The sequence below is a fragment of the Oryza brachyantha genome, chromosome 5 (assembly GCF_000231095.2).
Source record: "Oryza brachyantha chromosome 5, ObraRS2, whole genome shotgun sequence".
NCBI lineage: Eukaryota > Viridiplantae > Streptophyta > Magnoliopsida > Poales > Poaceae > Oryza > Oryza brachyantha.
In genome coordinates, this window is record NC_023167.2 from 19,056,105 (window position 1) to 19,083,152 (window position 27,048).

Here is a 27,048-nt window from a genome sequence, read left to right on the forward strand (position 1 = left end):
GTGTTGTGCCAGCAAGTAGTTACCGCGGTTTTCGCGTCTTACCGCGCGGTAACCGCGGCAAACCGCGTGGTAAGCCGCGAAAACCGCACGAGTTTAAATTTAAAGTTTTTTGGATTCAAATTCATCACGGTTTTTGTGGTTTTTACGATTACCGTGCAGGATCCGCGGGAGCGCGGTACCGTGGTTTTGACGGCTTGCACGGTAAGGGGAACCCTGACTTTGGGAAGATGAAAACTTATGGAGACGAGGTTGCTGCTACTGGTAAACCTCTAGATGAGGAAGAGTTGATTGCATATATTGTGAATGGCCTAGATGGTGACTATGATCCTTTTGTTTCGTCGCTTGGGATGAGGGTAGAACCCATCTCAATAACCGAGCTATATGCTCAACTGTTGAATTTTGAGAATAGGCTGAAACTGCGACAAGGTGGTGCTTCCGCAAATGCAGCAAATCGTGCCAATGGAGGTCGCAAAACTTTTGCACCTCGCGGTGGCAGCGTCAGCATCCTTTCCGACGGACGTGGCCGTGGAGATGGCAGTGGTGGTCGTGGGCGCGGCACTGCTGAAGCAGGCCGTGGGCGCGGTGGTGGTCAGCAGCAGCACACTGACACTCGCCCGGTCTGGCAAGTTTGCTATAAAAGGGGTCATGTTGCTGCAGATTGTTGGCACCGATTTGATACAAACTATGTGCCTGATGAAAGACATGTCGCTGCTGCTGCCTACGCCTATGGTGTCGACGCAAATTGGTATTTAGACACAGGGGCAACTGATCATCTCACAAGTGAGCTAGACAAGCTGACCACCCGTGAGAAGTACAAGGGAACCGATCAGATACACGTCGCAAATGGTGCAGGTATAAAAATTAAACATATTGGTCATTTCTTGATTCATATCCCTAATCGTACTTTGTATCTTAAGAATGTACTTCATGTTTCTCAAGCTTCAAAAAATCTTGTTTCTGCAGCTAGGCTTGCTGAGGATAATTATGCTTTTATTGAGATTCACTCAATATTTTTTTTGTTAAGAATCGGACCACGAAGAGAACGATTATTAAGGGGTGGCGTCATAAGGGTCTTTACCCTCTGCCTGCAGCCACAAATAAGCAAGCCTACAGTGTTGCACCCTCCTTCACAAGGTGGCACAGCCGTCTCGGTCATCCCTCTACTCCTATTGTTGCAAGAGTCATTAGCCAAAATAAATTACCCTGTCTTTCTAAGTTTAGAGATGAGTCAGTTTATGATGCTTGTCAAAAGGCTAAAAGCCACCAGTTACCTTATTCAAAGTCTTCTAGTGTGTTAGAACATCCTTTAGATCTTGTGTTTTCAGATGTTTGGGGTCCTGCTCCTGATTCTATGGGCAGAAAGAACTATTATGTGAGTTTTGTTGATGATGATTATAGCAAATTTACTTGGGTCTACCTCATTAAGCACAAGTCTATCGTCTTTGAAAGGTTCCATGAATTCCAAGCTCTAGTAGAAATATTGCTTGGTCGAAAAATAATTGGTATGCAAACCGATTGGGGAGGAGAATATGAAAAACTCCATTCCTTCTTCGAGAAAATAGGATATCACATCATGTGTCCTGCCCTCACATTAACCAACAAAATGGCTCCGCTAAACGCAAGCATCGCCATATAGTTGAAGTTGGGCTATCCCTCCTTGCACAAGCATCTATGCTACTGAAATTTTGGGACGAAGCGTTCCTTACTGCATCCTATGTTATTAATAGAACTCCTAGCAAGGTGATCAATTTTGAAACTCCCCTAGAGCGTTTGTTCCATCAAAAACCCAATTACAAATTCCTTCGCGTTTTTGGGTGCGCTTGTTGGCCCAATCTCCGTCCCTACAATAACCATAAGCTCCAGTTTCGATAAAACAATGTGCCTTTCTTGGTTATAGCCACCTTCACAAAGGATTTAAATGCCTTGACATCTCCACTGGCCGGATATATATCTCTCGTGATGTTATATTTGATGAAAATGTTTTCCCGTTTGCTAATTTACATCCCAATGTCGGTGCTCGCCTTCGCTCCGAAATTTCTCTGTTGCCCACTTCTCTTGTTCCGTATAGTACTGATCAAGGGGGAGAACAAGGTACTGATAATATGTTTAATGATAATGTGCCATCTGAATCTGACGATTTTTCTGAAGAACACGCAACAGACACAGGAAGTGAGGCTGATGATGTTGATGCTGGGACAAATGATGGGGTGGCTGCAGCAAATATGCAGGAAAATGGTGACTCAACGCTGGGATTGGAGCAGCAGCCAACAGAGGAACACCAACCCACCGAGCAGGCAGAAGACACCTCGGGAACAGACACTGTTGTGTCTCCCGTCCAGTCGCCAGGGAGACCAGGACACGTCGAACAACAGCTGGCCTCCCCAGGACACGTGTCGACGTCTGCGTTCATGGATCATCTCCAGCTCTCAGCGGCAGATGGGACAAATAGTGCTGGTGCAAGTAATGATGCCGACACCGGTATTGCTACACACTATGATGTAAATGATGTGATAAATATGACGGGCTCTAATTCTGCTGCTGCGACGCGACCAAAAACACGGTTGCAGAGGGGTATTAGAAAAGAAAAGGTATATACAGAGGGTTAAAATAGGGATGCTACTCCGCAACAGGTGAACCACAGTCTTTAAACGAAGCTTTCACTAACAAAAATTGGAAAGATGCTATGAATACAGAGTATTTGGTGTTAATAAGGAATAATACCTGGCACCTAGTTCCACATCAACCAGTAAAGAATGTGATTGATTGTAAATAGGTCTATAAAGTAAAGAGAAAAGCGGATGGCACCCTCGACAGATATAAGGCCATGTTGGTTGCAAAGAGCTTCAAACAAAGGTATGGAATTGATTATGAAAATACATTTAGCCCTGCTGTCAAAGCAGTAACTATTAGAGTTGTCATTTTCATTGCTGTTTCTACAGGTTGGAGTCTTAGACAACTAGATGTACAAAATGCTTTTCTTCATGGATACTTTGAAGAAGTGTTGTATATGAGACTGCCCCCAGGATATGAGGATCCTAAGTTACCAAACTACATATGTAAACTTGATAAGGCTTTGTATGGTCTGAAACAGGCACCAAGGACATGGTACTTGAGGTTGAGTACGAAATTACAAGAACTTGGCTTCAAGGCTTCAAAGGCTGACACGTCTTTGTTCTTTTATAATAAAGGTGATGTTACTATCTTTGTCCTGATCTATGTGGATGACATAATTATTACCAGTTCTATATCCAGTGCCACTACAACATTATTGAAGGACCTCGCTAAGGATTTTGCCTTAAAGGATCTGAGAGAATTACATTTCTTTCTAGGGATCAAAGTAAGCAGGACAAATCAAGGTATAATATTGACACAAGAAAAATATGCTAGAGACATACTTAAAAGAATTGGAATGCAAAATTGTAAACCAGTAAATACCCCATTATTGGTGTCAGAGATACTTTCTGCGAATGAAGGTACAACTTTCGGTGCGAATGATGCAACACAATATAGGAGTATAGTAGGGGCCTTACAATATCTAACTTTGACAAGACCTGATATTGCATATTCAGTAAATAAGGTATGTCAGTTCTTACATGCTCCTACTATAACATATTGGACAGTGGTCAAGAGGATCTTGAGGTATATCAAGCATACCTCAAGATGTTTAGAAATACATAAGTCTCCTTCCTTGCTTGTCAATGGTTTTACTGATATAGACTGGGCAGGATGTTTAGACGACAGGAGATCAACAGGAGGTTTTGCAGTATACCTCGGTTCTAACCTCATGTCATGGAGTGCAAGGAAGCAAGCAATGATGTCTTAAGATCTAGTACTGAAGCAGAGTACAAAGCTTTGGCTAATGTTACAGCCGAAATCATGTGGATTCAAACATTGTTGTAAGAATTGGGTATAAAAGCACCTCGAGCTGCTAAAGTTTGGTATGATAACATTGGGGCTAAACATCTCTCGGCTAATCTCGTGTTTCATGCTCGTACTAAGTATATAGAAGTGGATTACTCCTTTGTTCGAAAAAGAGTAACTAGAAAGTTACTCAACATTGAGTATATCTTGTCAAAGGATTAAATAGCAGATGGTTTTACGAAGCCCTAGGCCGTGAAACAATTTGAATGGTTTAGAAGCAATCTCAACCTCAAGAGTTCAGATCGAGGGGGAGTGTTAGAATATATTTCTATTATCATGTAAACGTGCGTGCTCAGGATAATGATTGGCCGGTAGATTAGCTAAGGTTGTTATGTATTCATGTATCTAGGTTTCGGCTAATATATCTACAGCACACGCATATATATGTATTTGCCCTCGCCGTTTAGTGCGACTAATCAACACGCATCACCGCACCGCCGGTGTTAACCCTAGATTAGAAATCTTTTAGCACCAACCAAGGCCGTCGCCCGGTCATGCTGCGTGTCAACGCAGTGGCGCGACATCGTCAGGGACCCCTCCTTCCGGAAGCTCCACCATGACCGGCACGCCACGCCACGCGAGGGCGACGACGACGCCCCCGACGCGCTGGTCGTCGCCACGGACGACGCCGATGGGGAAAGCGTCTCTGTTAGCGAAAACACCAATCGAACACCTTGCGCACGGACTGCAGCTGTCCGGCACGGCAAATGACAAGCACAGGCTTCTGACGAAACTGAAGAACTGGACGCAAGAAAAAACAACAGCAAGAAGTTTCAGAGAATGGGCGAACTCGAGGACGATTGCGGAACAATTTTCTAGGGTTTATATTCAACTGAATGCATAAACTTACCAGAGAATTAACGAGCTACCTGCTACTTAAACTCTAGTAAACAGAAAAGGAATCCTAGGCCTAAAATCGTGCCATCCCACGACTCGGTTTCTCCCGGATCCATGCAGATGCAGAATGCAGATACTTGCGCCCGAAGTTGCCGCCATCTCCCTCAACTTTGCAGCATCTTCGAGCATGCATAACAAACCTCCTAGCCGTTGGATAACGACTTGGATGCAGTGGGGCCACAGCTGAAATAACAGCAACAGTCTCCACCGTCTTCCCGGCCGCACTGGTCTCTTCGGCGTCGACGGCGCGGCAGGCGCCCCTGCGTCGGGTGGACAACGGCAGCGGCTACTGCCTCGCCAGCGTCTGCAACGGCTTCCTCTGCTTCGCCTCCTACTACCGCACGGCCAGGGTCATCGTGTGCAACCCCGTCACCGGCGACAAGCTGGCGCTCCCGAAGGCGCCTCCCCTCGGACCCAATCAACTTCATTCGTTCACGTTCGCGTTGGGCTTCAGCCCGACCACCGGCGAGTACAAGTTGTTCCGCTTCGCCGACCGCGTGATGCACGTGTACACGCTAGGCGCCGGCGGCGAAGCCGGCGGGTGGCGCCGGCACCCGCTCCCGTACCCATGCCGCCTGGAAGAGAGAACGCCGCCCGTTCTCGTAGGTGGCAAGCTATGCTTGGTGACCGCCGGCCCGTCGCCGCACCGCCACCCAGCCGACATCGTCACACCCGGCCCGGTGCTGGTGGTCGACGTCGCGACCGAGGAGCACTGCACTTACAGCCCGCCGGATTATGGGAATCCGTGGGCTGACCCGGCGGTGAGCGCCTTCGAGCTGCACGACCGGCTATGCCTGGCCATCAGGACCGAGATATTGATCCAGTTCTGGGCCATGCCTGTTGAAGACGACGACGACGACCTACCATGGCAGCTGCTCTACAGGCTCAAAGTCGACAAGGATGACATCCAAGGAGGAGTAGCCGCCATGAGTTCTTGGCTCGACGGGAAGACCCACACACTGTGCTACAGAGTGGGCAACAGCTTGTACCGCAGGTACGTCGGCATGACCACGATGATGGCAGCATAGCCGGCGACACGGCGTCATTCTCTGACAGAGCTCATGTCATGGGACGACAAGATCAGCCTCCCGGCGACTCCGCCGTCGTCGCCGGACTGCACGTGGGGCATCTACACGGGGTACCGCCCCAACCTGCTCTCGCCTCTCACCTTCGCATCCCGGCAACATGGCGACGACGACCAAGACGACAAGTCCAAGTCTGGTCGGTTCGTCCGTAGCTTACTGCGTTCGCTGCGATACCAGAAATCACCGAAACGCCGCCTGTCTCCGACGTCAACCGGCTGCACCAACGCTAAGAGAATTTGCTCCAGAAATCCGTGCAGATGCTAACGTAAACCGATAGTTGATATCAGCGAATGTATTGATGTACTGACATTTCCTTCAGCATGTTCCTATATTGAATATTAACAAACTAAGCATGAGTATTTCAATTGAGAATTAGCATAAAGGAATGCATTAATGTTGATCCTGATATAAGAAAAAAAAGGTAACAAAATATTTCCAATAAGTACTTTACAAATTTGTTTAAGGGAATTGAATGTCATAAATTTACTTACAAGTGTACAATACAAGTTTAAAATTAATTAAAATTCATGGTTATATATTATTTAGACCTTATTCGATTAGTTGGGATTTAATCCCCAAGAGGAATCTATCACGGGGGGATTGAGTGAACCCCTCCTGTGTCACCCAATCCCTGTGAGGTTTGAATCCTCAACTTTTCTATAATCCCTTCTATAAAAATATCTGTTCGTTTTGGCATAGATTTATAGAAAATAGCATATTGGGATTTTACACATTATCCCATAAGATAACGAGATTTTTTTTACACCACCGATGGATAGGATTAATTCCTCGGGCAAGACAATGGAAAAAAACATAGGATAAGCCGGGCTAAAATCCCGACTAGGCTTAACAGAATAACGATTTTTCTGTGGGCCAGGATTTATTCCGTGGGGGAGAAATCCATGGGGTTGTGGCCCAATCCTGCCCAATCTTCCTTCAACCGAACAAGGCCTAAGAGAGTTTTTTTTTTCTCTCTTCACATAAGTTATTTTTTTACATACGTATGTGACTTAGATTGACTTAGATTGGGAATTCTTTTGGGGTTTGGATATGCCATTGTTTCCTATACGACATAACCAAGTTGGCACACACACGAGGAAGATGCTATATAAAATTATACAGAAATGTTACAAAAGCGTTATAAACTTGGAACGGTATAGACTGATGACCAGATATCAAACCTGATACCGTTGTGTAGTCTCCTCAAAATTACATCCTTTTGGCCCAATTACAACGAGCATGGCCCATGTAAAATTGCGGCCCATTTTATAGGCGAAATGGGAGAAGAAACAGGGCGAGGGAGAAAAGGGTAAGGAAACCAGCGATTCAGGGAGGCCTCAGCGACCATGTCGATGGCTCCGTCGAGCTCGCTCCGTGCCCTTGTCGCCCTCTCCCCTATCCTCCCCTCCGGTTCCTCCTCTCCCTCTGCTCGCCCAGGGCTCCTTGGAGTGGCGGCACCGTTGGCGTACGCGCAGGCGCGGCGGCGGAGGGGGCCGTCGGTCGTGGCGCGGGCGGCGGCGGCGCCGTCGGACGCGGAGTGGCTGGAGCGGCTGCCGGAGAAGAAGAAGCCGCTGTACACGCACAGCCTGCCGTGCATCGAGGCGTGGCTGCGCAGCATCGGGTTCACCCAGACCCGCGAGGACCGCGCCGTATGGGTCGCCGAGATGCCGCTCTGGCACGCGCGCCTCAGCCTCGACGTCACTGACCTCCACATCAGGTAGCCTATTCTTGCAGCCTCGCAGTAACTTCTCCCGTAGATTTTGTTCTTGAGTCTGACCACCCGTAGGCTGTACTCTCTGAAACCTGGGGTTACACTGCGCAATGCGTGCTCGTTTGGGCTTCAATTCTTGCTCACAATTTTACAATTTTGTCACCAAATCGCTCCTGCAACATGGTTTCTCACTCTAAATTATGTGGTGCGGGTGGATGAGTTCATCGAATGAATGGACATGTCTACTGAATATTCACTGTGGATGTTTCATGGCCGCCCTTTGTAGTCTTGTAGATGCACCGAGCAGATTGTTCAGCTAGTGCTGCAATTTCTTCATAGCAGTCTGCCTATTGACAGTCTTGTTATATTAATGCTCCCTACACTTGCAGAACATTCCTAGTTTTGTTAAGGGATATGAAAAAGACCGAACGTCATATTTGCATATAAAAATAATTTATAAATAAAACATTTTATAAATATATTATTAGCGATGTAAAATAATAAACCACGATAAAAAACTCTAAAATCTACTCCAAATTCAAGATTGAAAATTTAAATTTTTACTTATAAATATAAATAGAAACGAAAAGATGAAGCCGTTTGACTCCTGGTCCACGACTGAACTTTTGACAGTTTGCTCTTCGAACTCTGTTCATGTGTTCCCCGAGGACCCTGACAGAATCCTCAAACTACCTATAGAACACTGGAGCATACCAACGATGATTCAGTTTCTGTTCCTCACTAACTAATCAGTTATTCATCAAGATTCAGTTACTGACCCTGTTATCATATCACGAATAATCAGGTACTTGAAGACCGGCCCTGGAAATCTTGAGAAGGATGTGGAGAGAAGATTCAGCTATGCCCTGAGCAGAGAAGACATCGAGAACGCAATACTTGCGGGGCCTTAATCTCATGATTCCAGTCAGGGGCTCGAAATTTGGAGTTCGTGCACGATCTTAATCACATCGACTGATCGACAGCGCAGTAGTGCGTGTTTTCATCTAGTACAAGACTGGCAGAGGAAAGCACTGCATTGCTGCAAAGGTCGTTCAGCGTCCATCAGGAAGGAGATCTGCTTGGTTCGTTACTGGTTCTCTTCAATCATTTGTACAAGAGCAAGTGGATCATGTATCACAATTTCGTAGAGTATGTAATAAACTAATAATTCGATGTTCTTGAGGATGAGATGCCACCACTCACATGTTACCAGCTGCAATTTTGGCAGTTTATTTGAGCTGCAACTCTTTGCCTCTTTGCAAACAGCAAGAGCACCATATGGCTTTTGTTCTCTGCCTCTAATTCCATACTGGATGTCTGGATTACTGGGTTGGTTTCGGATGCTGCGCTTGCACAAGCAGCGTTTTCTAGTTGCTAATGTGTTCCATTTTACACATCGCAGCGCACTGTCGTGTTGTTTCATCGAGGATGAACGTGCCATGAGTGAGTGGATGCATCTGTGTGCAGCTGATTAACCGTACCAGGGTCCAGGTCTGATCATTATAGATGAAATCAGCCATTAACAAAAGTTTTTTTAAAAAAGAACACTCTTATCATCAGGCGCAACCTGACCAAAGAGTAGCCCACGGGTGCAGAAGGAAACAAGGGAAACGTTAACGGGAAGACTGACGAGGCATGAACTGGTGAAGCCATGCTACTGTAGTGTTCTATTCCAACACGTATGCTTCTGCAACAAGACAACTAGGATTAAATACAAACGAAATGATTATTAATGATAGAAAATAACCTATAACTAATATATATATATATATATATATATATGTTTTTAGAGCACTAAGAAAGCAAAAGCTACGAAATAAAATACGATAAAAATTCCAAAATTTAACTTATAACTTAATGCCTTGTTTAGTTCCAAAAACATTTCTCAAAACATTACATCGAATCTATGAATACCTAAATGAAACATTAAATATACATGAACATTAAAACTAATTACACAGTTATGGGAGAAATCGTGATATGAATCTTTTGAGCATAATTAGTAAATGATTAGCCTAATTAGTTTAATTAACCAACATGTACTAATGACGAATTAATTAGACTCAAAAAGTCTGTTTTGCGGTTTCCAGACGGAATCTAAAATTTATTTTATAATTAAACTACGTTTAATACTTTAAATATGACCGTACGCATCGATATTACCTCTGCTAAAATTTTTTGGACTGAAAGCAGCCTAAGAGTAGATACAATAGCAGGCTATAAGCCTGCTATAAGTATATTTTAAGAAATTAGAGATGAGAGAGAAAGACAGCGGGCTACTAATTTGTAGCCAGCTACAGCACACCTATGTGAATGACAAGTCGAACCAAATATTAGTATGTAGTCTATGCTATTATATAAATTAACTATTAAGTCAGTTAGGGTAAACAGTTGGCTATACAACTGAACTTCCAACCCAATAACCACGCGTGGGATCACGCACCCGGCTCCCAGTCCAAGTCAGGTCAGGATCCAAAGATAAGCTAGCTAGGTCCCCTGAGCTGGCACCTAGTCATTGATCGCCTCCACACCGGCACGGGCCCACACCCCAGACTGTTCCGGGCGACGTGGCTCCAATCGCGTCCTGCCTGCTGCGTAGGCGCACATGGCCAACGACGTGGCAAAATTGACGCACATGTTTTCAACTTTTTTATTTTTCCTCCCATCTCTCTCATTTACTACTATTATCATCGCCAGGCTAAGAGCGGTGGCCCCACCCGTGGGGTCCACCGAGCCTACGGCACGCATAGGCGGTGGGAGAAAGCGTCTGCCTTTTCCTCTCCCTGGAAAAGCATTTGCTGCATTCTTAAATAAGTTGTTTTTAAATAATCATCATATATTTATATTGCACTTGATAAAACAAAAAATGTTAAAATTATATAGAGTACAGATATCGTATACGATTTGATAAAGTGGGTTGTATTATGCTAAACATTACCGGTGATTGTTTGTTTTTTTATAAAATCAAACTAAATTACGAATAAAACTTTGTATACGTAATTTTAGTGATCTAATTTTAGCGATTTAAATTTTAACTGAAAAAGATGGGTTTTTTGTACTTTGGTATGGGCAGGTATTTTGGAGAGTGGAAAATCTATTTTATATATATATATATATATATATATATATAAAGCAATAGAAAAAAGTCTTAACGTTGTTTTCACGGGCTAGAAATTCTAAGATTAATTAAAGAAAATAGGAGAAAAAATAATTAAAAAAAAGCTCAATCGGAGAAAACAGAGTCCGATCAATAGGAGAAAACAAAGAGTCCATGAAGGAGAAAAAAAGGTCCTAACGTCACGGTATTGAGACGTGGTTTCGAGTCCATGCAGGAGAAAATAAAGATATCATATATATCTATAAAGAAAAGATTTTTTTTAATCGGACAACTATAGGAGGAAAATAAATACGTACAAATAAATCTCGATTAAAAATTTTAAAATAATTGATATCAAGGGAAGAGTCTATCTATAAATACGATTTAGAAAGATCTAAAATTTTAGTTAAAAATTAGTAAAATTAATAGAAAAGATCAGTACATAAATACAATTTAGAAATATATAAAATTTAAATTATAAATTAAACATTTTATAGAGAAGAGTTTACGTACAAGTACAGTCCATGTAAATGGGTTCCATGTAAAACATAATTTTTAAAAAATAAAGTCGAAGTTATTTTATACTAGTTGAAGTTATTTTGGAGTTAGGATTGCTTATTTTATTCCGGTGGGTGTGGGCCCACCTGGGATGCGGCCACCACGTCACCCACATGACTGGGATGCAAAGCTGGCGGTGGAGGGACACGCGTAGCCCGGCGAGAAGGTCGACACGTGAGCGGATGGTATACGCGATTCCGGGGTAGGGTGGGGGTGACGAGGAATAAACAAATGGACCCCTCCCCACTCATGCCGTGGCCCAGTGCACCCTCCACTTGCCGCCTCGTCCATCACCAACCTCAATTCCAAATCGCACCCAGAGAATGTACACAGCCAGCTCCCCAGGGCGCAACCTATTTGCCTACCTACTTGAGAACGAGCACGCACGTTTATCACGAAATTATGCCGAACTGGAGATTGTACCCGATGCATATCATGCGTTAGCATGTTGGCATCTCAATTATTTCCTAGGTGGGTGCAATCTTAGTCGTCCAATTAATCATATTATTATTGATCTTACTTTTATTATAAAATATAAATTTTCATAAATTGTTTACATAGAGTTAAAAAGAAAAGAATATGATAGCATGATAGACAAGGGTAGAACGAGAAGAATCTTACCTAAAAAATGATTGATGGGATAATTAGTTCAATAACTAATATCATAAATGTTCCTACTATGGTACAATATTTAAATAATTCTTACATCCTCATTGTTACATTGAAATCAAGCATAAATAAAATGATTTATGAATAATTAAAAGATGATTTATTGGTAAACCTTTTACACACATAACCGTAGGCATCAAAAAAAATGGAAAATATATTAGGATAGAAAAAACACAAATTAGCTCCAATTTTAAGTTTTAAAAATCAAAATTTTACTAAAAAATAAGTATTGTGAACCGATAGAGACGTTACGTTTTAGGACAAATGAAGCATAAAGGGTGAGGTGCAAAAATAAAGTAAAAGTACTGGTACGTTTAGCAATCGGCTGGGAAGGGCACCCCGAGTGGCCTAGTCCTTATCATGGACACGTGTCTCGTGACGTGGCTCCAGCCTTTGGCGCCCCACGTTCCTCCTCTCCTCTTCCCTTCCGCGCCTCTCTCCTCCCTCGCTGCGGCAGCATTGGGAGATCAATCTGCTTTCGCGTTCTCTCCTCCCTCTCCTCTTCTCCGCCGTCTCGCTTCCTAGCACGCGCGCGGCGAGCTCGTCCTCTCCTTCCCGCGAGCACGTCCAAGCGGCTAGCGTCCTCTCCTGTGCGGCGGCGGCGGCGGCGGCGGCGTACTCTCGTTCGGAGGGGCGATGCGGGTGGCCTCCTTCCGCGGCCTCCGTCTCTGCTAGAACCAAGCTGAAGGTATCTATCTGTTCTTCTCTCGAAGACCTCCCCCTCTCCTCTTTGCCTTTGCCCCACTACTTCGATCATGAGCCGCCGGCGTCGGCGTAGATGGGAGGTCCATGCTCAGCTTGGATCGATTGATTTCTGATCTCTCTCTGATTATTTATTAATCACTCTACTTTTATGTCGGATTTCGGCGATTGTGTTCTAAATTTCAGTTCGTATCGATTGGGTGTGACTGAATATCTATCTAACTGGTGAAGCAGTCTCGTGTTGAATTTACCCTGCCATGTTCCAGGACGAATGATAAACAAATGAAACGAAAAGTAATTTGACCTCGCATTAAAAAAGTGCTCCCCAATGTAGGAAAACGAAAAGGTGGGGATGAAAACAAAGAAACTGCTGCTTTTATTGGTTGCCTAGTTCTAAACTTCTAAAATCATACTTCACATGCCACCTTTTGGTCGCATCCTATGCTTTTTTATGTTAGGAATTTGCATCACATGAAAGGATTTATAATTTTTTGAGATAATTTGACAGAAGTTCGTTAAAACGTACTTCTGCTTGCTTTTTGTTGAAATCAAACATTTCTCACATTTTAGGCGTACACAATATTTTTTTAAGTTGATGAACTGCACATTATTATAACCTAAATTTCTACTTGATATACTAGCAGCCTGCAAGTATTCAAAAAAAAAAATGGCGCATGATGAAGCTATTGCTACCCAGAAGACTGGGAAAACAAGTTCCCCTCCCAAGGTAATAATACCTGACTTATCTGTAATGACTGCTGAGATTAACTGTGTTATATTATATCTTGTTTTCTGTGAACTGAAATTAGCTGTATGATTGATTGTCGAAAACAATGCATGGCCAAAAGCCCCAAACTACTTTTTTTTCTTCAAAAAATGAGTACCATTTTTAATAAAAAGAAAAAAGTAACAAACTACATAATGAATTAGTTCCCAGTATCCCCAATCTGTCAACATGATATCTAGGTAAACCACTTTGATGTCTTACTTAGGACTTAAGAGTGTAGGGCTACAGCCATAAATATCTTATCAATTGCCTTCATTTGCAGGACCAACCAACTCCAGGTCCATTTCCTGATTGGTCCGCTGTTCAGGTTAAGTGTTTTTCTAGTAAACACTAGCAAATTATCTTATACTCCCAACTTCCAAAAGATAAAATATATAATGTAAGCATCAATTCAAAAAATTTCAGGCATATTATGGCCCTGGTGTCTTACCACCAACATATTTTGCCCCGGCAATAGCTCCAGGACATGCTCCTCCACCATATATGTGGGGCCCTCAGGTATTTCCTTTTCGATCTATTTATGCAATGAAGTTCCAGACACTGCATGAAATCTGAATCTCTCTGCATATCTGCACTCTCCAGCCTATAATGCCACCCCATTTCGGGACCCCATATGCTGCAATGTACCCACATGGTGGAGCTTACCCACATCCCCTTATGCCCATGGTAAACGTTGATCTTCTTGTGCTTCCAACTTCCATGCACTTTTTTTGTTCAATTAAACTAGAACTGAAGCATTAAATATAGGATTTCTTCCTAACCATTTTCACAAAAAGAAAGACATTGATGCTTGTTAAGAATCGTAGACTTGCATTCGTTGATACAATATATTGTAGTTCTATAAAAAAAAAGGTCAACTAGGTCCCATTATATCCAGTATCATTTTAATTTCCAGCATGTCGCATATTTCTGAAAAGTTGACTCTAGCATGGTTGGCCAGACATCACAATATAGAAAGGGTTTTTTTATTATCCTTGAGAAGTATCTTTAGATACTAAAAATTTTAGTACAAAATTTTGGTACCTCTAGGTACAATGTATCTTAAGGTATTAAACTTTTACACTAAAAAGTACGGTACCTTTAGATACTTTTTCGAAGATGGTAAAAAAAGCTCATATACGAAAGGAAAAAAAATGTAATCTGACTTCTGTAATGTTGTTTGTGGTGCAACATAATTTGGCACTGATTGATATCATATCATATCATATCAAACTTTTCTTTTGAATGATGTGCTGAATGGTTTACAGGAAGAAAATACATGTACGTACAGAAACGGAATCGTGTACCTAATGATCCATCGTGCTTGCTCCCCTTGGACCATACTTAGTTCAATTGTTTTCATTTTTTCAGTAACAGCATCAGAACCTCTCGTATTGATTCTTTCTGAAAAAAAATTAGCTTTACTCCTATTTTTACTTTTGATTTAATCTCTTTATTTTTCTAACTTCTATTACTCTCATTTATGTTGATTCTTTGAAGATGGCAAATCCATTGAGCATGGAACCAGCCAAATCTGCGAACAGTAAGGAGAAAGGCTCCAACAAAAAACTTAAGGAAGTTGATGGGGCTGCAGTATCCACTGGGAGTGGTGACAGTAAAAGAACAATGACATCCAGTGGGGATTACAGTGCAGAAGGTTCTAGTGATGTAAATGATGTGAAGGTAACAGTTAGTCTGTATGCACTCACATATATTGTGTTATCTTTTTTTTTGTTTTTTTCTTGAACATGTCTGAATAGGCTTAAATATAGTTTTAGTAAAAAAAGAATGCTTAAATATACTAAACTTGTACTTTCTTTAGGTGGGCAAGACTGCCAAAAAACGAAGATCGGATGATGGAGCTGGTATTTCACTTTGTAACACCTTTTATTTTAATATCATACAGTATTTTTCCTCTTCTCATCTGTATGAGAATTGTTATGGATGCGTGCAACTATGCTGTACCTAATTTGTTTAGTCATTTGCTTCAGTGGCCATCTTGTACACCTCATGCCTTGTTTGAATGTTTGGTATAACTTGCAACAATCCTTTGATAACACTATCCCTTTTGTTATATTATTTGCCTCTCATTCTTAATGAAAAAAAGCTCAAAGCTTATTTGACTGTCAGAAAATAGTGTTAACAAGTAATCACTTGAATCTTTGCCAGGCGCAGAAACAACAGCAGCTGCGAAGATGGAAAATGCTTTAGCTCCCAGCCATATATTGGGAAGTACTGCTATTATGCCAAATCACTGCTTTCCAGCTCAAGTAATTAAGCCCACTGCTACTAATGTTGCTAATTCGAGGGCATTGGGCACACCAATATCTCCACAGCCTGCTGTTATTGTTCCAAGTCAGGCAGGAGTGTCGACTGAACTATTGAACAAGGTATCTTCAATCTGATATCTAGAAGACTGAAATCAGAAATTGTGGAAACCAATAATTTATGTGAATAACATGGATTTTCATGTCACTGTTAATCTTGAAAATTCTGTACTGGTATTATATTCAGTTCTCGGGGATTAACTTTGCAAAATTCTTACACGCCAGGATGAAAGGGAATTAAAGCGGGAGAGGAGGAAGCAATCAAATAGGGAATCTGCCAGACGATCAAGGCTGAGAAAGCAGGTATATTATAGTAGCAATTACCCTGTAATCAATATGAGCAATACCCAGTTTTGTGAAGCAAAAAAGAGGCGTCATCCTGGAAACATGGACTGAAAAATTGAAACCCAATTAATTTAGAACATATGTCCATAATGCTTTCACTTATGATGTGATTTTTATTTTTATTTAGGCTGAGACAGAGGATCTGGCTACACAAGTAGAATCACTTACAGCAGAGAACACATCACTTAGATCTGAAATCAGCAGGTTATCAGAAAACTCCGAGAAGCTCAGACTAGAGAATTCAGCTCTAATGGTAATGAACCTGTTTTAGGCATCTGTAACCATACATAACCCTAGACATGTTCTGTATACATTTCTCTTATAGAAATGTGCCTTATTCCTCAGGGGAAGCTCAAGGACCCTGCAGCATCGACCCACGCAGAAACATCTCTGCCCAAAACAACCACAGCCTCCTCTCCTCGCGTCGTGGAGAATTTTTTGTCGATGATCGACAACACGAACAAGACGAATGTCAGGCACACGGAGCATGGTGAACCGAAGCTTCGACAACTCCTTGGCAAAAGCCCGGCCACTGATGTTGTTGCTGCAAGCTAATCTGCCTTTTCCCTGGCACAGAGGAGACACTAATACACGCATGCGGCCCTGGGGTTTTGCAAGCTCATGCTACTCACATAACATCGGCAGTTCAGTGTTAGGTATCAATTCGGTCGGTATTTTCAGGTGACCATCTACTACTCGAAATACCGTTTCCAATTGCTGCTCCCTGCATCAGGCATGGAAGCTTGCTAGCTGAGACCAATGTACCACGTTTTATCAGTGTTGTATGTTGTAACATAGGGGTGTTGTGCTCCATGCCAACCTCAAACCTTGTATGATCGCTAAACCGTTTTTAGTGTAAAATAATTGAAATTCGTGGAGAAAGACCAAACTAAATGAAACGTAACATCTCTTTTTTACTTGGGTTCTAAATTAAATGCAACATCCTTTTCTACTTAGGTACATATGGGCCCATATTCTTTACTTGGCTTAGAAACCGGATTTCCCCATTCAGTTTCTGCGTTGCAAAAGTTGAAGCGTAAATATTTTTCAGGTTGCTCCTCGTGTCTACTACTAAGAGAAAAAGAAAAAGAAGGTGAGCACGTGTCTCTATACAATTTCGACAGTATATCATGTGTTCTGAGCCTCTTGATCTGATCAAGATCAATTCTAGTTAATGACTCTGTCCTCGTACACTTGGACCACTCTGACCCAAATGGCTTTGACGTTTGACCCTTTGCAATCGGATCAAACGGCAAACCACAACGATTGACACCCAGGCCATATCCAAGATCCACTTTGACCACTGGATGCCAAATTCTTCCAACGCCAAAGATGTAAACCTTTTGTCTCAAAAACACCTTCTACAATTTGGGTATTATCTGGGGCTTTCAAGCCTCCATTATTTTTATCCTGCTTAAAGTTGAACATCACACCAACCACACGTTTCTGGTGCATAATTGTGTCATGTCTCGGGTGTTTGATCCAGCAATCCCTTTCTTGTGATGTCCTCATTAGCAATCTAGCATTAAGCAATGGCGCACTCTCCATGACATGCCAACGCATGTAGTGTCCATATACTGATGCAGAGTTAACGCTGTAGTGGCCTAGCTAGTGCTTTGCTTGCTTCCAGACTTGCAGTTAAGTGGGAGATTAGGTCCTCTTTTAGATATGACTTTGCTCTAAATGAAAGGAAAAGATACAATAAAGAAAAATGGAATGCCGTACTAAGCACTTGACCTCTCGTAATTTCTGTTCCGTTCATTTCTATAAAGATTTTGGATTTGTAATTTTTATAGATATTCAAGAGCAAACAGCTGAATTAACTATTATAAAGTGAAAATCTTTTGAAATGATTAGATGAAAAACCTTTGAACTTTTTTACATAATTGAAAATGTACCAGCAGGCAGGAAATACCCTATTTTCTGACATAAAAGATATCAAGTATTTGGAGGTACTAAAATTTTAAACTAGAAATTTGATATGTTCGTGTTCGTTAATTTTTCAATGACATCAATTTTTTTAAAAAAACTTTTCGCTAAAACTTATTTGTTCTGGAGTTGTGTCAAATGGAGTGCTCCAAACAACATATTTGCAAACGAAAAATAATTTAAAAATAAAATTTTTATATATATGTTCCTAGCGTCAAAAAGCTAAAGCTAAAAATAAACTACAATAAAAATTTAAGATCAAAAGTTTAAATTTTAGTTTATAAATATAAGCAGAAGTGAAAAGACGAGAGCGAAAGATAATCCATAATCAACCGTGACTTGGAAAAGTGATGGACTGATGGGTGAACAACTAATCCATCATCTCAGCTTAGCTAGCAGCGATCACTTTACACGGAGGATGAAGTTAATTTCACCGTGGATCCGCCGGCCTGCACACGCGTGAGACTCCAGGTCTCCAACTGAGAACAACAACTGAATCCGACTTGTGCAACTGCAAATCTCCAATCTTCTGACTCACGGATGACACTCGTTGCAGTTCTGGGTTATCCCTTTCCGAAAGATTCCCTAAACAGTTTGTTGGATGGCCATTTCTGTGTTAATCATTGAGTAATTTTAGGTAAAAAAATATGTTAAATGCAGTGTTGATGTAAGTAATTGAGAGGCCCCTGTTCTAAAGAGGCAGAGAGAACGGCACGCGTACGTTTGGCAACCATGGACAAGTTCTGGGTTGTCAAGCAACGAAAAGAGTTCCTTTCGCTGCACTGTTGGTGAACAAGGCATTTTCTGCCTAAGTTGTTTAGAGATCATGCCACGCACAAGAATCGTTTTGTTTTCTGGGATTTTTGTCCTCTCCAAAAAAACAAAAGCACACACCCATTTTGGTGTTTGATCAGACGCCATGTTTAACTTCAAACCATGCTTTTGTTAATGCCGTTCTGCTTTAAATAAGAGAGAGATTAAAGGACAAAAAAAATGAAAGAGAGGGAGAGCTAAGCGGAAGCCTTAAAGAAACGCTAAAGCCTTTGAATAAACTTGGAGGAGAAAACTTGACCGTTGTGATGGTGGGCTCCTCTCCTGTGGAGAATCTGTGAACCGACGAAGCAAAGGACTGGATTTAAAAAAATACAGGCATTACGCAGACTTTAAAAAGCCTAAGTTTTAGACTTAAATTAAGAGCATTTTATCATCCTTATTTTATCATCCTTGGGAGGTTCTACGAGGTAACACTGTTTTTTATATAAAATTTGTTATCTTCTAGTACCTCAGGTGCTAAGAGGTACTAAATTTTGTATAGAAAAAAATGATACCTTGGTACATCCTCAAGGATAGAAAAAAAACTTTTAAATTAAACATAAACAAGGTTATCAATTATTAAAAATAACTTTTAGATGAAATTTGGTATCCATGCTTTGTCGTTCTAAAAGCAAAAGCTAAAATAATACAATAAAAATATAAAAATTTATTCTAAATTTAGATTTTAAAATTTAAAATTTACCAACACAAGCATAACTGTAAGCGAAAAGCGAAAAAGCAGGACTGCACGGCAGGACACGAGAAAGCTGCAGAGTGTTATCCGATTATTATCCACAAGGCGGAATCCAAAACAATGTGGTTAATCTCCTCCTTGCTCCACTGTTCTTCAAAATTCTTCTCTTAATCAGCGATGCGTCGTCGCTTACACTTTTATCTTGGAAAGGAGGACTTTCCATGGCTGCAAGGAGCATGCGAAGTTGAGAACCCCCACAGTTTTCTTTTAGTTTTTTCAAACAGGAAAGCGGTGACTTGCACGTGTGAATGGCAGCCGTTGGTTTTAAGAGCAAATTTAATATAATATTTAACAAATAGCAAATTTAATATAGTACTTAACAAATTTAATATCCTCATTAGATGACATATTGAATAGTACATAGCACACATATAGCTATAGGCCTAGGTAGCAGAGTAGGTGTGCTATATGACTTTAATTCCTTTTAGCACCTCCCCAGAGACCTATATACCTACATAGTTTTAGTCCATTTTAGTCCTTTATGTTTAATATTTTAGAGGCTAAAAGAGATTAAAGTAGAGAGACTTATGGATTAACTTCTCCAAACAAACAGCCCCCTATATAATACGATTTTCTATACGAGTTATTGGCTGGACGATAGTTGCGAGTTGAGACAATTTTTATTATCTTATAATAAGCGTATTGCCTAACTATAAAAAACTTATATCGACTCCGTTATAAAACAGAAAAATAAGTTTGGAATAAAACAGAAAAAAATAATGACTTTTATAAATTACAATCTCTGGTCCAGTCTAAAATACAGAGGTATGGAGTGGTATTTCGGCCTTTTTTTTTGAAAAAAAAAACAACCTATTTGTAAATGAATAATAAGGTATGAATAATATGCGTGTTCTTAGTAATATAAAAACGAAGACAAAAAAATAAATTAGGATAATTATTTTTTAAAATTAGCTCTCTAAATTTAAATTTAAAGTTAAAAGTTTAAGTTTTGATTTCTAAACCTAAGCACAGGTAAAAGTTAGGTCCGATGCTAATTCAAATACATTACCAAACTTTTATTTTGAGAAATGTTCCGTTTTATATTATAAAACTTAGTTTTAAATAGATTCATCAATTAACTAGTACAGTTAATACGGAAGAGTCCTGCGTTTCAACGGAGACAGAGGTAATGGGTTGTTTAGTTTGCGAATTTTTTTTGCAAAAACATCACATCAAAACTTTAAACACATATTTGAAGTATTAAACTTAGTCTAATTATAAAACAAATTTCAGATTCCGCCTGGAAACCGCGAGACGAATTTTTTGAGTCTAATTAATACGTCATTAGATATATTGGTTACTGTAGCACTTATGGCTAATCCCATCCTAATTAAACTCAAAAGATTCGTCTCATTATTTCCTCCATAACTATATAATTAGTTTTAATATTTATATATATTTAATGCTTCATTTAGATATTTAAAGATTGTTTTTGGAAAAAAAATTGAAAACTGAACAGCCCCTTTAATATATCTATCAATAGGTTTATCCCACTTGCTCTTACGGTCTTACCGGGTTTCGGGCTGCCGGGTGCATGACTCCCTACATGAGGCCATTCGGCTTCGGATCCTCGCGCGCACTAGTAGAAGTAGCAGAGCTCCACCCACTCTTGCCGTCTTCCCTCACCTTCCTCCGTGCCTCGCTGTTCCCATGGCAACGGCAACGTGACGAGTTGGTTGCGTCCTGCACTGCCTCCACGTGCATTTCCCATTTCCCGCTGCTGCTGCTGCTGCCGCGCGCCTGTGAGTTTGCTGCTCCGATCCGCGGGTGGTTTTGGTTTGGTTTGGTCGAGGGGGAAAAGGAGCGGAGGAAGACGAAGAGGAAGAGGAAGAAAGCTTCGCCTGCCGCTGGGTGACCGGTGGCTCACGGGTTTCAGCCCGCGGCTGCTTTTCTCGCTCACAAGGAACGCGCCGCGCCGCGCTCGCGTGCAGTGGCGTAGAGTGTAAACGTCGTGGTGTCGCCTCCCTCCCCCACCCCCAACCGTCCCAATGGCGACGCCGCCCATCGCTTCCCGCGGAGCTCCGCGCTAGCTCGCCGTTGCGGCTTCTATAAATCTCGTGCGCTCGTGTGCGGCGTCTTCTTCTTTGCCCTCCCTTCTCTGATTCTCTCTTCGTGCGCGCGCGTCGGGGTGGTCTGGGTGTTGATGAGCATGGGGCATTACACCAACCTGACGGATCCGAGGACGGAGCTGGAGGTGGTCAGGGACTGGAACGGCGTCGAGCAGGTCGTGCTCCGGTCGCCGCGGGGAGCCTACGCGCGGGTGAGCCCTTACCGCCTTCTCGGCTTCTCAGGTTTAAGCAAATGCGAGTATTTTTGCGAAAGGGATTCAAATTTTTGATCGACTTGGCATTTGCTTGGCTTGGTGCGATTCTGATGCTTTTTTTTTTTTACCCCGTCGTAGGTGAGCCTGCACGGCGGGCAGGTCCTCTCCTGGAGGAACGACCGCGGCGAGGAGCTCCTCTTCACCAGCAGCAAGGTGGCGTTTCTTTTTCTACTTTTCATTTGTTCAGTATTTTGCTGGGTAATCGATTTCACGCTCGTTTCTGTTTGAGCGGCGCGTACTCTGAATAATTCAAAGTTGTGCTAAGCTGACGGATGTTCCTCGCTCGTTTCTGTTTGAGCGGCGTGTGCTCTGAATAATTCAAATTGTGCTAAGCTCACGGATGTTCTCGGACCATTTTTGTTCAGTATTTGGTGGAAAGACGGTTGCTCAGACACGCACAGAAAAAAAAAAGTGAATCCGTAGTTCCATACAAATTTCACTGTTTTCGTCTACAAAACTGAACAAAACTTGACCGTTTTTCTTCCACAATTCTTTTATTGGTTCCACTAAAGCACCCCCATGAGCATAGTTATTGGCGTGCAGGCAATCTTCAAGCCGCCAAAGGCGATGCGTGGTGGAATCCCGATATGCTTTCCACAGGTATCAATCTGTCAAAGCTCTCCATTGCACTGAAGATTTATATCAATCGATAAGGAAGCTACCTTCCATTTTGTTGGTTTTCCTGATAAATGCGGTACCGCTGCAGTTTGGAAATTCTGGGACATTGGAGCAACACGGATTTGCAAGGAACAGGATATGGGCCATAGATGAGGGGCATCCGCCATTAAATCAAAATGATAACAGCAGCAAAGCCTCTGTTGACCTTATACTGAAGCCATCTGAAGATGACCTCAAGTACTGGCCACATTGGTATGCTCTGATTTCACACTTTTTGTTAGTACTAAATGAGGACTAGATATCAGGGTTTTGTTATGTACTGCACCATGGAATTAGTTGAACTGCCTAATCCTAGCCCTTTTGATGAAGTTAATCAGAAAATATTTGATTTCAAGAAGGGTGTTGAATATTTCCACCTCATCTGATATTTGTTAGTGCTGACTGAATTTGTTTTATGTATGATCCTACATATTTGTTTCCAGTTTTGAGTTCCGCCTGAGAATTTCTCTTTCAATGGACGGGGACCTGTCACTAGTATCACGCGTCAGAAATGTCAATGGCAAGCCATTCAGTTTCTCATTTGGTTACCACACATATCTCTCTGTTTCTGACATCAGGTCAGTCATTTTGCCCAACATTAATTTTGTACATCAACTACTTTTTGTGGATGTCGCACAATTTCTTCAAGATGATATATTATGTCTTATTAATTCCAGTGAGGTGCGGATAGAAGGCCTAGAGACTCTTGATTATCTAGACAATCTTAGCCAGCGAGAACGCTTTACAGAACAAGGAGATGCTATAACATTTGAATCAGAGGTGAAAAAATTTCAACAGTAGTATGTGTTTTATACTTTGATGATTTGATCTACTGTTACTAGCTGAAAGCCTGAAAGTTATCACTACTTAGCACTCCTAAAATAGGACAAGAAAACACTACTATTCATGACTAGCCCCACTCTTGTTGACATGTGTGTTGCAACTATACTTCCACGTAATGAATTCTTGAGATTTATGGTATTAGCACCTGGTCTGTGTGCAAACATATGCAGGTTGACCGAGCATATGTTGGCTCACCAAATGTGATAGCAGTTCTTGACCATGAGAAGAAACGCACGTTTGTCATAAGAAAGGAAGGACTTCCTGACATTGGTTAGACATATTCCCTTTGCCACCTAACCATGATAACTTTGTTTGAAATTTCCATTCTTATTTATTTTAGGAATAAGTCTACATAACCCCCTAACGTTTTAGCACCTGATCACTTAGCCCCCTCACCTAACAAACTAAGTACTTAACCCTCTAAACTATCTAATACCGTTTAGATTACCCCCTCACGGTGGTTTTGGTGGTTTTGCTTCTTGTTTTGCCATGCTAGCAGATTTTTTTGAACATGATTTTTTAATGGCTTATATTTTGCACTAATTTAGGTGAACATAATTGTATATGGACTAATTCGGATAGTCTGTACATAGCATACTGAGAGTTGAATGTGAGAGTTTCTAGCTACTCTATAATTTGTTAGACCTGAATGTTGCATACGATACTTTTTTTTTTGCTACTCTGTTTCATGAATGATTGTGGAGCATCCTATTTGTGTCATGTTTAATGGGTTTTCTTCAAATTTATGTTTCTTAGTGCTACTGAAGTACTGGACATATGACTTATTTCTTGCACAAGTATGCAATTCAAGCTTTAATGGTAACGTTGATAAAAGAAAAAATTGGTTAAATGGTACTGTTAATTTTCAGTTTCCGAAGATCTAACTAAAAAGCTTTCAGTTTTCTAGTGCAGATGGAACTGTTAGCTTTCAGTTTTCTAGTCCATATGCAATCATATTCCGCATGACATCAAAAAAATTAGTGTAATATACAAACTATCTAAATTAGCCCATATACAATCATGTTCACTGAAATTAGTGCAACATACAAGGCATCAAAAAATCATGTTCAAGAAAAAATCTATCAGCATGGCAAAACAAGAAGCAAAAACAGCAAAACCACTTTGAGGGGGTAATCTAAACGGTATTAGATAGTTTAGGGGGTTAAATACATAGCTTGTTAGGTAAGGGGGTTAAGTGATCAGGTGGTAAAATGTTGGGGAGTTATGTAGACTTATTCCTTTATTTTATTTCTCCCAGTTGTGTGGAATCCATGGGAGAAGAAATCGAAGACCATGGTGGACTTCGGCGACGAGGAATACAAACAGATGCTGTGCGTTGATGCGGCTGCAACGGAGAGACCAATCACTCTGAAACCAGGAGAGGAGTGGACAGGGAAGCTTGAGCTTTCTGAAGTCCCTTCGACTAACTGCAGCGGTCATCTTGATCAACCCGGCATAATTTAGAATGTGGTTTTATAGTTCAGATTGTTCTCATTTTTTTCTCTTTCTGTACATGAGATCGATATGCTCCCTTATGATCGGTCAGCGGTTCGTTTCAAATCTGTGCCAGCGTCAACTTGTTGTTCTGATCTGGTTTCTGATAGTATATCAATACATGGGGTTTGCAAGATTTACTGAGCTTTTCTGATCAGAATTCAGAGCAGTAACATTTTCCTAGCTCCTATCTGCCAAATGGGCCGAATTCTGATGGATCTATTGGGCTGTACGTATAGTCCACCTGAATTTGATCGGACAGGCCAGAATTGCTCTTGGGCCCATATGCTTGGTGAGTAACACCATCTGGGGAATTTTTTTATTTTTTCATAAAGATTTCAAATATATATTTTAATTTTCAAAATAGCAAATCTAACCTTCCACCCGATTTTTTTATATATTTTATATTTTCTGAAATATTTTTTGAAAAAAATATAATATAAAAAAATAAAAAACAAAAGGAAATCCACACATCTGGAGAGGTGACGCGGTAGTTCGAGCCATGCGGTCGTGGCAGCGCAGGACACCGCGAACCACGCGGCTGCTGCCACCTCTCAACACGTGCTCAGCCATCGCGAACAGAGACACGTACCTCCTCGAGAACTACACGTGTGGAACTGCATGGACAAGGTAGCCCACCATAAGAACAGCTCATCTCCTGCATCCATCCAGCACCCCGGGACACGTACATACGAAAATCGTGAGAGAGAGAGATCGAGATCATCAATGGCGTCGTCATGCCATGAGGTGGAGGTGCCCGGGAAGCCGACGGAGACGGGGACGGCGCTGCTGGAGACGGCGACGGGCGCCATCCAGGGGTTCGGCCCCGTCAACCAGATCCACCAGCACCTGTGCGCGTTCCACTTCTACGGCGACGACATGACGCGGCAGGTGGAGGCGCACCACTTCTGCGCGCACCTCAACGAGGACGTGCGGCAGTGCCTCATCTTCGACGGGCCCGACGCCGGCGTGCGGCTCATCGGCGTGGAGTACATCGTCTCCGAGGCGCTGTTCCTGACGCTGCCCGACGGCGAGAAGCCGCTGTGGCACACCCACGAGTTCGAGGTCAAGGGCGGCGTGCTGTTCATGCCGGGCGTCCCCGGCGTGGTCGAGCGCCGCGACCTCGAGAAGGTCTGCAAGACCTACGGCAAGACCATCCACTTCTGGCAGGTCGACCGCGGCGACGCGCTCCCGCTCGGCCTGCCGCAGATCATGATGGCCCTTACCCGCGACGGCCAGCTCAGGCAAGACTTGGCCAAATGTACGTGCACACTAAGCCAAAAATTTAAATTTTTTATCTTAAATTTAGAGAATTTCAGAGCTTTTTCATCAAAGTTTTTAAACAGTTACTCCCTTTTTAAACGTCTAGTTAACGAGCTTGAGGGTGTTGGTTTTATTGATTTTTACGTTGCAGGTGTGGAGGACAAGTTCAGCGTGTCGTTCCAGAAGGAGAGGGAGAACAGAGCGTACATGAGTGGCCCGGATCACGGCATCCACCCGCTGGCGAACGCCGCTGGCAAGGGCTTGAAGACGCATCTCCGCGAAGTCGATCTGCCGGCGACGACGACCGCTGCGCACGCGGGGAGGGTTTTCACTTGATGGCGCTCGTCTCGACGATTTGATCGATGTTCGTCTCTCTTTGACGGCTGCAATAATGTTGTATCCTAGTAGGAGATAGATAGGCTAGTTTAGCGGTGTCTTCACGTAGCCCCCAAAAGGGTTACTTTTGAGCGTTGCTCTGGAAAAGGCAGTAATTTCAACCACTGAAAGAAGCACTAGAGTATCCAAGTTTCAACCACAGCCTCCATGTTTTGTCTTTTTTTTTTAAAGTCAAATTCTTTGATCGAGTTTATATATATGAAAAATATAGCAACATTTAACACTAAACTACTTTCATCAAATAAAATATTAATTTATCTATTATAAACAGTATGTATGTGTGTGTATGCACGCACGCACGTATGAGCAGGTCTTATCAAGAAAGTATATTGGTGTTGAAAAGGTTAGTACTGCTTAGATCTAAATTCATTAGCTCCAGGAAAAATAAATCTTATATGATATGAATGGAGGTAATATTTTTTATGATTCTAATTATTTCACTTAATGAAAATTTATATAATATAAAATAGAGGTAATATAATTTTCTATAACTTTAAT

At 41.9% G+C, this 27,048-nt stretch overlaps 4 protein-coding genes and 1 non-coding gene across 7 annotated transcripts; all 5 read left to right on the top strand.

Annotated features, from left to right (window-relative positions):
* The first annotated feature begins 266 nt into the window (after window positions 1-266).
* Window positions 267-405, top strand: LOC121054580. The gene has a single exon (XR_005811968.1). It is a non-coding gene; the product is annotated as a small nucleolar RNA Z247 (small nucleolar RNA).
* Window positions 406-7,199: 6,794 nt separating this feature from the next.
* Window positions 7,200-8,938, top strand: LOC121054466. The gene is made up of 2 exons (XM_040524298.1): window positions 7,200-7,620; window positions 8,420-8,938. Exons 1-2 carry the CDS (start codon window positions 7,250-7,252, stop codon window positions 8,523-8,525), a joined length of 477 nt encoding a protein of 158 aa, XP_040380232.1. The 5' UTR covers window positions 7,200-7,249; the 3' UTR covers window positions 8,526-8,938.
* Window positions 8,939-12,383: 3,445 nt separating this feature from the next.
* Window positions 12,384-16,972, top strand: LOC102703493 (common plant regulatory factor 1-like). Of its 2 annotated transcripts, none has more exons than XM_006654744.3 (11): window positions 12,384-12,626; window positions 13,282-13,367; window positions 13,690-13,734; window positions 13,833-13,925; window positions 14,010-14,093; window positions 14,907-15,089; window positions 15,229-15,271; window positions 15,576-15,796; window positions 15,959-16,036; window positions 16,206-16,331; window positions 16,424-16,972. In XM_006654744.3, exons 2-11 carry the CDS (start codon window positions 13,308-13,310, stop codon window positions 16,631-16,633), a joined length of 1,143 nt encoding a protein of 380 aa, XP_006654807.1. In that variant the 5' UTR covers window positions 12,384-12,626; window positions 13,282-13,307; the 3' UTR covers window positions 16,634-16,972. The 2 variants fall into 2 exon arrangements, with proteins under 2 accessions (XP_006654807.1, XP_015693307.1); XM_015837821.2 differs by having other exon boundaries at window positions 13,285-13,367.
* A 4,231-nt stretch (window positions 16,973-21,203) lies between these two features.
* Window positions 21,204-25,066, top strand: LOC102703779 (putative glucose-6-phosphate 1-epimerase). 2 transcript variants are annotated; one of them, XM_015837854.2, is made up of 8 exons: window positions 21,204-21,834; window positions 21,976-22,050; window positions 22,441-22,497; window positions 22,604-22,767; window positions 22,998-23,132; window positions 23,232-23,334; window positions 23,568-23,667; window positions 23,738-24,647. In XM_015837854.2, exons 1-8 carry the CDS (start codon window positions 21,718-21,720, stop codon window positions 23,767-23,769), a joined length of 783 nt encoding a protein of 260 aa, XP_015693340.1. In that variant the 5' UTR covers window positions 21,204-21,717; the 3' UTR covers window positions 23,770-24,647. The 2 variants fall into 2 exon arrangements, with proteins under 2 accessions (XP_015693340.1, XP_006654808.1); XM_006654745.3 differs by lacking the exon at window positions 23,738-24,647 and adding an exon at window positions 24,656-25,066 and having other exon boundaries at window positions 21,212-21,834.
* A 548-nt stretch (window positions 25,067-25,614) lies between these two features.
* LOC102704060 (oil body-associated protein 1A) lies at window positions 25,615-26,689 on the top strand. The gene is made up of 2 exons (XM_006654746.3): window positions 25,615-26,152; window positions 26,306-26,689. The coding sequence occupies exons 1-2, from the start codon at window positions 25,618-25,620 to the stop codon at window positions 26,488-26,490; spliced, it is 720 nt and encodes a 239-aa protein (XP_006654809.2). The 5' UTR covers window positions 25,615-25,617; the 3' UTR covers window positions 26,491-26,689.
* Window positions 26,690-27,048: the final 359 nt, after the last annotated feature.

What these genes read in the sequence shown, in the direction of transcription:
- LOC121054466 (XM_040524298.1), top strand. Translation starts at nt 7,250, where the DNA reads ATGTCGATGGCTCCGTCGAGCTCGCTCCGTGCCCTTGTCGCCCTCTCC. An exon ending in GTCACTGACCTCCACATCAG is followed by an intron (nt 7,621 to 8,419) that starts GTAGCCTATTCT and finishes ACGAATAATCAG; the next exon opens with GTACTTGAAGACCGGCCCTG.
- LOC102703493 (XM_006654744.3), top strand. Translation starts at nt 13,308, where the DNA reads ATGGCGCATGATGAAGCTATTGCTACCCAGAAGACTGGGAAAACAAGT. An exon ending in CTGATTGGTCCGCTGTTCAG is followed by an intron (nt 13,735 to 13,832) that starts GTTAAGTGTTTT and finishes AAAAAATTTCAG; the next exon opens with GCATATTATGGCCCTGGTGT. An exon ending in GATCAAGGCTGAGAAAGCAG is followed by an intron (nt 16,037 to 16,205) that starts GTATATTATAGT and finishes ATTTTTATTTAG; the next exon opens with GCTGAGACAGAGGATCTGGC.
- LOC102703779 (XM_006654745.3), top strand. Translation starts at nt 21,718, where the DNA reads ATGAGCATGGGGCATTACACCAACCTGACGGATCCGAGGACGGAGCTG. An exon ending in CGCGGGGAGCCTACGCGCGG is followed by an intron (nt 21,835 to 21,975) that starts GTGAGCCCTTAC and finishes ACCCCGTCGTAG; the next exon opens with GTGAGCCTGCACGGCGGGCA. An exon ending in CTCTCTGTTTCTGACATCAG is followed by an intron (nt 23,133 to 23,231) that starts GTCAGTCATTTT and finishes TATTAATTCCAG; the next exon opens with TGAGGTGCGGATAGAAGGCC.
- LOC102704060 (XM_006654746.3), top strand. Translation starts at nt 25,618, where the DNA reads ATGGCGTCGTCATGCCATGAGGTGGAGGTGCCCGGGAAGCCGACGGAG. An exon ending in CAGGCAAGACTTGGCCAAAT is followed by an intron (nt 26,153 to 26,305) that starts GTACGTGCACAC and finishes TTTACGTTGCAG; the next exon opens with GTGTGGAGGACAAGTTCAGC.